General features: G+C 41.2%; 1 protein-coding gene across 2 annotated transcripts in view; it reads left to right on the forward strand.

Annotated features, from left to right (window-relative positions):
• The window catches only part of gpm6aa (glycoprotein M6Aa), a 37,081-nt gene extending 25,505 nt beyond the window's left edge, over positions 1-11,576 (forward strand). For both annotated transcript variants that reach the window (XM_061253102.1, XM_061253101.1), the window contains exons 2-7: positions 1,720-1,912; positions 4,025-4,181; positions 5,020-5,173; positions 5,607-5,683; positions 6,336-6,401; positions 9,153-11,576. In XM_061253102.1, coding sequence (XP_061109086.1) covers positions 1,720-1,912; positions 4,025-4,181; positions 5,020-5,173; positions 5,607-5,683; positions 6,336-6,401; positions 9,153-9,305 — 800 coding nt within the window. In that variant the 3' untranslated portion in view covers positions 9,306-11,576. The remainder of the gene's footprint in view (positions 1-1,719; positions 1,913-4,024; positions 4,182-5,019; positions 5,174-5,606; positions 5,684-6,335; positions 6,402-9,152) is intronic.
• Positions 11,577-12,241: the final 665 nt, after the last annotated feature.

Below are 12,241 nucleotides of genomic sequence, written 5' to 3' on the forward strand. Positions count from 1 at the left end.
GGGTTCTATCCAGCTCTGGCTGAGACGGGTCAGTGAAACAATGAAGCCTCCAGATGCACACAGGATGCACTGCAAAAACTAAAAATAAGCAAGTCTCAACAAGTATTTTAGGCATACAATATTTCGATTTTATTTTATTTATTTGCTAAATAAGACAAAAATATTCCCAATGAAGTGAGATAGTTTGACTCGTTTCAAGCTTTGCCAATGGGGCAGGAAAAATAGTGAAACAAGCTAATATTTCCTACTTGAGAAAAAAAGTCTTATGATAAGACTGACATGCTTGTTCAGGCAGTGTGGGGGCAAAAAAGGGAAAGCAGGCAGAAGGAAGAGGACAGACCCAAAGTGAGGGGAAGAAGAGACAGGGAGGGGTGATACAGGCCACATGCCAGTGTTGCACATTCTGCTGCTTTGTCCTAAGCCAATACTAGCCCTGCCGCTGACTCCAATCGCCCTACCATAAGTGATATATCACCTGTCAGCTCGTATGAACGTACAAATAAAATAACAGCATATACAGCAAAAGCTGTTTCTGTGAAGGTACCCAGGCCTGTTCAATTTGTTAGCTGTAATGCAACAAGCGTTTATTTGAAAAGAATATCTTGTAACACTCGGTCCTTTTCGCTAAATATGTCAATAGCTGGATTCTGTGTTGTCCGTATAATACAAATTCATAATCTTCATAAAGCTATGAGAAGAACATACAGAACATACAGTATAATGATTACATTCAAGCTCAGTGAGGCATATTTTGGTGAATTTTTCAGTCTTGCTGTGGGCGGCATAAGTAGGGGTGAGACACTGGGTTCTTGGCTTGCATCTTGGTGACCAGATTCTTGGCATCCGACTCAGTGCTGGGATGAACAGAATGAAGCCTTTTCTCTTTCTATAAAGGGATACACAGGCGGGGGAACAAAGCAACGATTTCTTCCTTAGACAATCACTCCAAAAAGATTTAATGATAAGTCAGTTTGTGTGCCAGCACGCAGCCTTCTCTCGAGAGTTTCCCAGGTGTTAAGTGGGGATGGTCATAATTCTTCCCAACTCAACTCTGCACTGATGGTAAGGGCACAGGCTGATTTGTTTTAAAATAAGACCAAATCTTTGACAGAGCTTCACGCACAAAATTGACAGCAGTACTCAACTGATAGTGGGTTGTGATTCTTAATCAGACATCAGCCAAGGTGCTTCCTGGGTTGTGTCTGTGTGTTTAATGGTGTTGAGGGAGAAGCTTTCTTTTCTGCAACATTGAAATGAATTGGAGTTATGTGCCCCCCAATTCATTATGGCTTATTGAACATGGCAATGTTTCTCCTACAAAGTAGCATATGAAGACATATACAAGATATAACTTGAAATTTATAGCTTACTTTGTCTTCAGCAGCCTTTGTTGTTCATGATGCATGGACAATTAGATCAATACTCCATATTAAGGCTATTCATTTTTTGTGTGGAGATTGTAATAGAATAATGAACACATTTCTGCCCATAAACTCTATTCTTAACTGTCCCACTAATTAAACCTACCCGTTGCTTCTGTGTTTTTTTAATACTGCTTTTAAAATGAAACAAGCTGTTTTTAGGGTGCTTCAAGAGTTTTACAATGTTCTTTTTCGCCGTGTTTGTCAGGCAGCTCTGAGAGTTACGCCTGTTCTTTTATCAGTGTGCCTTGTGTGGTGCTTTGAGAATGAGACCTGCTGTTCTTCTTATTCTTCCAAGGGTGCTTCGAGTGTTGCATCAAGTGCCTGGGCGGCATTCCGTACCCGTCGCTGATCGCCACCATCTTGCTCTACGCGGGCGTGGCGCTCTTCTGCGGCTGTGGCCATGAAGCTCTTTCCGGCACCGTCACCATCCTCCAGAACTACTTTGAGGTGGTCCGAGGACCAATGGACTCTCTGGACGTCTTCACTATGTGAGTACTGCACACAGAAACGGCATACTGTATGTATTGAAGTAATACACTCAGTGATCACTTTATTAGGTAGGCCTGTACGCCAGCTTGCTAATATTTAATCAGCCAATCATGTGGCAGCAATTAAATGCATAGAAGCATGTAGATGTGGTCAAGAGATGTTTTTCAGACCAAATGTCAGAGATGTGATGTAAGTGACTTTGACCATGGAATGATTGTTGGTGCCATCTCAGTATCTCAGAAACTGCTAATCTCCTGGGTTTTTTCTATGCGCAACAGTCTCTAGAGATTGCAGAGAATGGTGCGAAAAACAAAAAACTTCCAGAGAGCAGCAGTTCTGGAGGCAGAAACGTGTTGTTAATGAGAGAGGTCTCTGGCAAAGGGCCAGACTGGTCGAAGCTGACAAGATGGTGACAGTAATGCAAATAACCACACATTACAACAGTGGTATAAAGAAGAGCATCTCTGAACACAATGCATCAAACCTCTAAGTGGACTTCCCTCCTGCAAGTTTTTATCGATCATACCGGTAAACGGGTAAAGGCCCACCAAAGCTTCACAACAATTCTCCCAGTGGGGTTGTCCATGAATACCGACATGTCCATGTAAGCTATAGCATGTCGGCTCCAGAATCCCCTACAGGACCAACTTGTGATTTTGTAGCAAGTTCTTTCATTTATTGAATCCTCTGTAAAGATTTCCTGCTCTTCAGCCTCTCGCCTCCAGAGCTGCATCTGCCCGTGTGTTGAAGGGAGGTGTATTCTGTGCAACACAGTCTGCCTCTGGTTCCTGCACTCATACCTTTTCATTCCCATGTTCTTGACAACTGACAATAATGGCACAGTGGATCTCTGAAACCATCATTATTCATTCCAAAATTACAGCCTTGTCAAAGCTTTCAGCAAAAACACATTCTACACATTATTCATGGTATGATTATTTCCAGAGATTCTCAAAAATGAATAAATGGGATTGTTCCAAGACAGACAGGCCAACGTCTACCCTTTTGTCCCTATGTAACTTTTTTGGATATTTGTTACTGAAAAATGTTAAATTATGTATATTTAATATTTATTTTTAGACCAATTAAAGTATATGACCATACATTTACCGTAAACTAATTGGTGAATTCTCTTTCCCCAGAACCTCAGTTTCATAGTATTTGGTCTATATCAATTGTAGATTTGGTTACATAATTACCAGTCTTGTCAAACAGTTTTGAAACTAACTCTGACCCACAAACATTTATCACTGATAAAACCTGTGGCTCATTGTAAAAGACAAAAGTACCTTTTTGAACACCACAAGAACAAGGCCAGCCTACTTATGCTTCCGCCTGGTGATTTTCTTGGTAAGTTGCATTTAATTTCCCTGAAATGAACACACATATATTCTTCACTTTTGACATTTCAAGGCAGTGAACAATATTTTCTATGAGATTAAAAGTGATTTTGTGCCAGCGGCAGCCTTGGCTGAGACGCAGAATGAGCATTGATTTTCCATGCTTGTCAGCATTGGTCTGGCCACAGTCCCGCGCTGGGAGGACAGAGCGCGCTCCAGTCTCTCTGGGACGCCGCGAGTGCACCTGTTCAGCAGAGCGGTGCCAGCCGTCCCCGTGTGTCCCTAACTGCCACACCTCGAGATGTAAACACGAGACCTGCTGCCTCTCCTGTCCCGGTCCATTTCAGAAACACGGCCGCCATTTCACACCCAGACCTGCGATGCTTCTTCAGTGGGTTAAGCATCTTGCTAGTTAGTGCAACTGCCGTACCCCTCCTGTTCCCTGACCATTACACTACACTGCCACCCCAATGGCGTACATATGGAGCCATGATCAGGACTGATGTAGAGACCTATAGGTCTGGTTCTGATCAGTGTTAGTGGTTAGTCACACAGCTGGCCAACTGAAATGCCTTGCAGTATTAGTAATGTGTTTTAGTCTTTACTGTGAGAGAAAGCATGATATTCTGAGTTTTTTTTTCCTGATGATATTCAGAGTAAGCAAAACAGTATAGATAAGGTCTGTAGATTTGTTTCCTATTATTTTTTAAATATTATACTATTGTATGCCTTTAAGTGAAGAGTACTGTTAACCATTCCCTCCCTCTGCAGGATTGACATCATCAAATACGTGATCTACGGAATTGCATCGGCTTTCTTTGTGTACGGCATCCTGCTGATGGTGGAGGGCTTCTTCACGACTGGGGCCATCAGAGACCTGTATGGAGACTTCAAGATCACCACCTGCGGCCGCTGTGTCAGCGCTTGGGTACGAGAGAGGCCCCTGCGCACGTGCTGTAGAAGTGCACAGCACCTCAGGCAGAATTAAGCAAGCATATTTGGCTCTCGCAGTTGGAATGCACTTACTTCTGTGCTTACATAATGACAATGAGATGAGAATATATTATGACTTTTGATAGTATTCTGCTGCCAGTTGTTTATACTGTGATATATATAATATAAACACAGTGATACTAAGTATAAATATATGCCCTTACACACAAAAAAAAGAATGGCAACACAGTGGTGTAGTGGTTAGCACTGTTGCCTGGCAAGAAAGAGGTTCTGCTTTGGAATCGCAGCCAGTCAGATCCTCTGTGTGTGGAGTTTACATCTTCTCCCTGTGTCCATGTAGGTTTCTTCAATTTCTTCCCAAACTGAAAGACATACATGTCAGGTTAGGTGTGCTCCTGCCGTCGTGCTTGGCCAAGGCACTCAGAACTGGAGTTGGTCCCTTGGTGCTGCACTGTGGCTGCCCACTGCTCCTAATTAACTAATGGGTCAAATGCAAAGGACAAATGACCCCACAGGGTTCAATAAAGTATATCTGAATGCAAATGATTTATATCAGGGGCAGACTTGTATCGATGTGTGCAACATGCTGCAGGGGAAGGTTGGAAATGGCATGTAAGAGTTTAAAACTCCAGGTGGAGGTTGGGAATGGCGTGAGAGAGTGTTAAACCCCAGATGGAGGTTGGGAATGGCATGAGAGTGTAAAACTCCAGGTGGAGGTTGGGAATGGCGTGTAAGAGGGTAAAACTCCAGGTGGAGGTTGGGAATGGCGTGTGAGAGATGTGTGTTTGATGAAATGCCCTGTGTTGCCGCAGTTCATCATGCTGACCTACATCTTCATGCTGGCCTGGCTGGGAGTGACGGCCTTCACCTCCCTCCCCGTCTTCATGTACTTCAACATCTGGACCATCTGTCAGAACACCACGGCCGTGGAGGGCGCCAACCTGTGCCTGGACCTGCGCCAGTTTGGTGCGTTTTCAGCACACTCAGCCAGTTCATCTGCATGGGTCCAGGGATGAGAACCTGGACATGCCAATGAGTTAACCCAAATTTAATTATACAGTGACGCACAATACTTTTTTAGAGAAATGGAGCTTCCCATTTGAGTATATTATTTTAGTATATTTAACTATATTACTCAATGTATTGTTTTTCAATATATGGCTATGTATATTTTTATTGCAAATGTATCTAGTAAATGCGGGTAATTTCTTTAGACAGGTACTTTTCAAAAACGGTTTTAGCTTTCTGGCTTTCCTTTGTCTGTTGTCGTATCGTAGACCTGACCTGCAGAGTGATGTTAGGACAGCGAGTTCAGGATATCTGACACGGTGCAGTTACTCTAACCTGTGAGGCAGTAGTGTCAGATGAGTCATTGGATCCTGTGATGGGTTTATTTCAGGAATCGTGACAATCGGAGAGGAGAAGAAGGTCTGCACAGGGTCTGAGAAGTTCTTCAAAATGTGCGAATCGAATGAGGTCAGTGAAAAACATCTTCATGACCAACAACCTGCACACACTGAAGCTTATGTAGCCATCCACAGCTTGACTGCTGCAGTGCTAGAAATGAATTTAAACAATCCTGCCGCATCCTGTATAACAGTTGCAACAATGTACTGTACTATAGATTTAGAGATGGAAAAAATGGACAAAATGGACAAAAAACCCAACCCAAATAGATCCCAGCTGCAAATGAGGACTGCACTTAAGGAGCCACAATGCAAGCACAAAATATTATCTACAATTTTCTTTAGAAAGGAGCTAAGGAGCTGTTATTTGTTGTGAAAGATGATAAAGCAATGTTTCATGTGTATGACGGACAGACAGGCAGATATCGCCCAAAGCAATTTATCGACCTGCATCGCAGCTACAAGGCTGATCGACGTCGAGTCATGACCAACCGCCTTTCTGCCTGTATAGATCAGCATTTCTCACCGAATTACCATCGTCAGAAAACATTCATTTCTGCCCCAATAATCAACATAATATCAACCTCCATGACCGATGTAGATTAGAGGTGTAACCAGCTTGAAAATGTTTGTTGGGTAGATAGATCCTGTAAGGTTGCTTGCTGAGCAGTGTTTATGTCCTCACTCCTGTCGTTAATAAAGCTTTATTTGACGCCTTGCAGCTGGACCTGACCTTCCACCTGTTCATATGCGCTCTTGCTGGAGCTGGAGCTGCCGTCATCGCCATGGTGAGGAGACTGAATATACAGCCGCTTATCTCCGCTGTTTATTACTGCAATTCCATTCAACCTCCTCCCATAAAATGTTTTTCCCTGCTCTGAACACAGAGACTTTAGCTAGCCAGTGAGACTTGAAACCTCCACCCACCTCACTAATAATAACTGACCATAGCCACGGTGATGTTAAATCATTTAATTACAATTATAATGATGCATGTTATTGCTTTAGACTTTTAATCACGATGATCATTGATACAAGCAATTAAGGACAATAAATATCCGATTACTGTCGATGTTACAGTTAATGAAGCATAAATGCATTACTCATAACAGTACATATCCGATTTCTGTCAAAGATGTGTTCAGAATCTAACAGTAGAATACATTAAGTGTCAAATTGCACTGTTCTATTGACCAGAGCAATATTGATGCAATTCAAATGTGAGGATTCGCAGGTAAAATACATTTTATCAGGAATTTTCTAATTGCTCACCAGAGACAAAACGCACATTCAAGTGAGACCTTTAGCATTTTGGATAGCGCCTTTTTAGTGAAAGGTTGATTGAAAATATAGCCCTTTTAAGCTGTAGTAAATGTGTTTAATGGCTTTGCTGTAAAGCCATGTTTTACTGTGGGCTGAGAAGAATGAACCGGGAGGAAATATTTTGGTGCAGTACAAAGGCTTTCCATTCCTAAGAGACAGCGGCTCTCTGCAAATGCATGGCATATGGTTACCATGGAAACTGGGGCTAGAGAGGCCAGGAGCTTGCTGAAAACATGGCTAAGTGATTGCAAGGAGCCATCTTCTAAGAAGGGAAAGGCGGTGAGCATTCAAGAACAAGGGCGTCAACTTTAATGAGCGAAAAATGCTTATCACCGTGTCACAATAAATTAAAGGAAACAAATTACTTTGATTCTTTCAGTGAATTAGTGTGCCGTTTGATAGATATATTGTTTTCACATTCGGTTTATACAGTAGAAGATGTAAAATAAGTCTGGATACCGCAAAATAAATCTTCCTTCCCCACCTCACTTTTGACAAAAAGGGAACTGTGACATTCATAAATAGTAAAATAAATACATTTGGAAAGGTGAAGCCTGTGCAGAACATGTGGTGGTGGATTTCTGGCAGACACACGGTGTAGGTGACAGTGTAGAGCCTGAATTACACTGGAGCTGCTGCAGGCAGACAGTCATCGCATGGGAGGGAGAGACCGCAGCCTCTTACTTAAGAGACCTTTTTTGTTTGCTTGTTTTTTATTTATTTATATTTTTTAGCTTGAACAGTGATGCAGGCTACCTACTGTATTACATAAAGAAACAACCAGAATAGAATTGTGAGGAAGTGTACAGTTGTATCTGTACAAAAACACACAGCATATTGTGTGACAATGAAACGTTAACAAAGAGGATCTTGTGTTGTAATGTAGCTATTGCATACACCAGCTTGTTAATGCAAATATTTAATCAGCCAATCATGTGGCAGCAACTAAATGCATACAAGTATGGTCTAGAGGTTCAGATGTTTTTCAGACCAAATCTCAGAATGGGAAAGACATGTGATCAATCCACCCTGTCTGCCACCAAATGATTGAGTGGTGGCAGACAGGGTGGATTGAGTATCTCAGAAACTGCTGATCTCCTGGGATTTTCACGGACACTAGTCTCTAGAGTTGGTAAAGAATGGCACAAAAAAAACCCAAAAAGAAATCCAGTGAGCAGCAGTTCTGCAGACAGAAACGCCTTAATGAGAGACGACAGAGGACAATGGCCAGACCGGTCAAAGCTGACAGGAATGCAAATAACCACACATTACAGCAGTGGTATGCAAAACAGCATCTCTGAATACACAACGCGTCAAACCTCTAAGTGGATAGGGTACATCATCAGAAGTAAATAATACGTCTAAAAAATAAGTCTAATAAATACCTAATAGAGTGCTTACTGAGTGTATGTTTTTGCAGTATGTAGCACTGTTACTAAAGAAGACTACACACCATACACATATTTTAAAGATGTTCCATGTCGTCAAAATGTATTTAATCATTTTTAGGACAGTTCTCTAGTCAGTAGTTGAAACACATTCACCGCTGAGCTGGAAAGCAGTGATAAACCTAGAGGCAGAACAAACGGTCTCTGTCTCCGGTACACATTTCTGAACTCCAGTATCATCCTGCCACCTGCTGGTTATTCACTGAAATGTAACAGTGTGAAATGAGTGCACTGTGTCAGCCTACACGTTAATAGCAGATGCTGTGTGTGCTTTAAATACGTTATCTCCGTTAGGCCTAGGGTGTAACAGGTGATGAGTGTTTCGCTTTTGATATACATTTTGTCACAATAAATGTTCAAAGTTTGGGGAAGCACTGAACACAACACTAAAGGACATTTTTCAACAGGCAGAGCTGTCGAGATGATTTGCCAGGCCCTTTGCCCTTAACGAATGGGGAAGCCATGTTGTTTCCAATGTTGTCAAAGCGACATAATTCTACTAATTCCGAGGCTTCACTTGCGCGGACTACAAAGGTTGTCCGCTAATGCTGTCCACCAATCACAAACTAAAGTCTATTCTATGACGTGCATACTGTGATAAATGGTGGTATAAACACCACCCCTACTTGTTTGTTTGTTTATTTATTTATTTATTTACTGCAAATTGGATCATCTGATTTGGTGTTTGTGTTTTTTTTATGTCGCAATTATTACTTTATACGTAGCCTATGCTTTATACTAACACAAACTAATATTTTTCCTTTTCAGATTCACTATCTGATGGTGCTCTCTGCCAATTGGGCTTACGTGAAGGATGCGTGCAGGATGCAAAAGTACGAGGATATCAAATCTAAGGAGGAGCAGGAGCTTCACGATATTCACTCCACCCGCTCCAAAGAGCGGCTGAACGCCTACACATAGAGCGCACGCTGGTCCCCGCCTCGCTTCCTTCAGTAGGGGGGTGGGGCGGGGCTACACTGAGCTTATGGGTGTGTCTCAGTAAGGTGGTCAGGGGGACCGTCGTCGCCCTAACAGCGTTCCTGACGACCGCTCTTTACCTCTTTCCAGGACTGAGCTTTTTTTTCTTCTTTTATTCTACTACTGCCTCGGTTTCAGATTCACTTCAGAGACGACAAATCTCAGTCCTTTCATTTCCCAGTAAGTGACGTGTCATCCCACGGCAAACTGTCATGGCATTTTATGACTTAATCTGTAGTGCGATTTATTTCCCACGGCGATACTCATTTCTGTTTGTTTTGATGGGAGGTTGCCTGGGGTTAGCTTCCAACACATTTCCAAAGGGTCACGCGATCTATGTGACACCTCACACATAAACAGGTCATCTTTTTTTATTCCGAAACCAAAATGTCAGCGAATTTGTATAGGCGAACATTTGAACGAGAAGCACCATCCTTATGAAAAACCGGTGTTAAGCATTGGTGTCGAAATGTCACACCTTTGTGCCATTTGTTATGTAACTATAGTAAGTGCCAGATTTGCATCAAATAGTTACGCCAAAGAACTTTACCCCATATTTTGCCCCAAAGTGAAGTTCATTACCATATATTTGCTGAGGGGGCCTTTGCATGGCCCTGTATTGTGTTGTTTTGAAGATATGAATTACGTCAATTTAAACATACGAATTTAGCCCAAATTCCACTTAGGCATATAAGGCAGGTCGCAATGCATAACGCATTTACGCCTGGTGATGTCGGGTTGGCATAAATGTACGGATTCTTTTCCAGCGTATTCTTCCCTTGCTGGTTAATGCAATGGATTTAACTGTACCATAAAGTGGCTTCTTTACATGCTGTCTTAGCTTGACCAAACTGGATATTTGTATTATAATTATTATTTTTTGCTCAGTGTGCCAAGCCGGTTTTAAAAATGTTATGGTGGTAAATGTCAATATGAGTGTGAGCAACGGAAGGGAGCGACCGCTAACATGGCACGTCGAAGGAATGATAAAGGTGCTTTACAGGTAAGTGGAACCAAGCATATATGAGCCCATTCTCATCAGTCAGCCTTTTAGGGTTTGCCTTGGACAGACTCTGGATAATTATATTTTCATTCATTGCAAGCCATACACTCACATGCAAATAATCTTTTTATGGTATTTTGTTTATTTGTTTTCAAGTAGAATTTTTAAAATACAGACACAGTTAAAAGCAGTTAATTTTTGGCAGTATTCTGCACTGTATATATCTATGTAGAACTATTTACGTATAAGACAAGCACTTAATTTCAGGTCATTTCATAGGATCTTTAAAAAAAAGCACATCTCAGTGGTTGGGTGATATTCCAGTTAAATGTATACACCTGTTTAAATATCAGTTTTTAAAAGTGACAAAATCAAGGTGAGCTAGTGATTATATCCTTTTGGTGGTGCTAAAGTGTAAAGGGATTGTCACATCTGAGAGATAAAAAAAAATGTTAAGCTATTTACTGTACAACATTAAATGTCGCTCAAAAAATATCTGCCAGGTTATGGGACAGGTTTTAAGTCTGTCTTGCCTACTCATACTGCTATAGGACTGCAGTGGTGTCACGTCATTTCGTTGCCTGGCAACTCTCGTTTTGTCAGTGTTTCAGAAAACTAGTTTTGTGCACTTATTAAACCATTGTGAGCTCTTTCTTGGTGTAAGTGCATTTCTCTTCATATCAAAGCTGAATCTGTAATATAACTAGTCATTCAACATTGGTTATGAACAAATCTCGTATTAGGTAAAGACAGTGAATCTAGTTGTTATTTGTGGCATGGTTATGCATTAAATGGTAATAGTTTTACTGATTCAATTTTATTTCCTTTTTTTACACTTTGACTGTCTTGCTGGGTCAACTGTGTTATTATATGTGCAGTATTACAGTTCCTATGCTAACAGTATTATGGGAAATGATATTAGGTTGTAGTGTTTGATTAGATGTCTCTCTATAGTTTGTGATGATTTCCAAACCATGTCTGAAACTGATACTTGTAATGGTGTTGCGTATTCAGTATTAACCTGACGATGCTTTTTGGCGTTCTCCTTGTATTAGTCTTTTTTGTATTTTCACACAGATTGCTTTGTAGGAGTCTATACGATGAATCTGTTTTGTACATAAATGTGCCAACAGCTTGACGGTGGCTTTTTTGAACTGTAGGAACAAATTGCTTGCATAAATAAAATACACTGTGTACTTGTTAATAATTCATTTTGGGGGTCTGTTTCTTTATTTCCTACAAATTTATGTTTTGTTGCATGTACTGTTGACCAGAAGGGGTAGTCCTTGCTGGTATCCATGGCTGTGCCCTCAGACCATTTCACTAGCTCATCCAGAATGTCTTATCTATACAGAGCCAAAATATACTCGGCCTTCTCCCTTAAAGGGTTAAATCAAGACAGAAAAAAAGCAAAAATAATCTTGGGAAAAATAAAAGTAAAATACCTAAACTACAGTTGTGGGACCTCCTAATGGTGTCAAACTGGTGATTTTGGTGTGTTCACATTTTTGAAACGACAGCCTCATTTCTGGGGTCTTTGTGCGTCTTAATTTCCACATGGATATAACAAAGTGCTTGTGTGTGTGTGTGTGTGCGCGTGTGAGTGTGCATGTATACACACATTGTTTTGTTCTAGGGACATGCAATTCCACTCAAAAACAGGCGATGGCAGTGATGTCATTCATATCAGATCAAAGCAACAGATTTTGATATGGACTCCTGCCTGCCAAGAAAGATATTTCATGTAGTGAAATACAGGGGTTGCACAAGGAATGAGCATATGTATCTTTAAAAAAAAGTCATTAGCACCCACTCACCCAAGGACAGAGACAATATTATCAATGTTTCGCAGCAAATTTGAGAAATAACAGCATTA

This window comes from Conger conger, chromosome 8, assembly GCF_963514075.1.
Source record: "Conger conger chromosome 8, fConCon1.1, whole genome shotgun sequence".
NCBI lineage: Eukaryota > Metazoa > Chordata > Actinopteri > Anguilliformes > Congridae > Conger > Conger conger.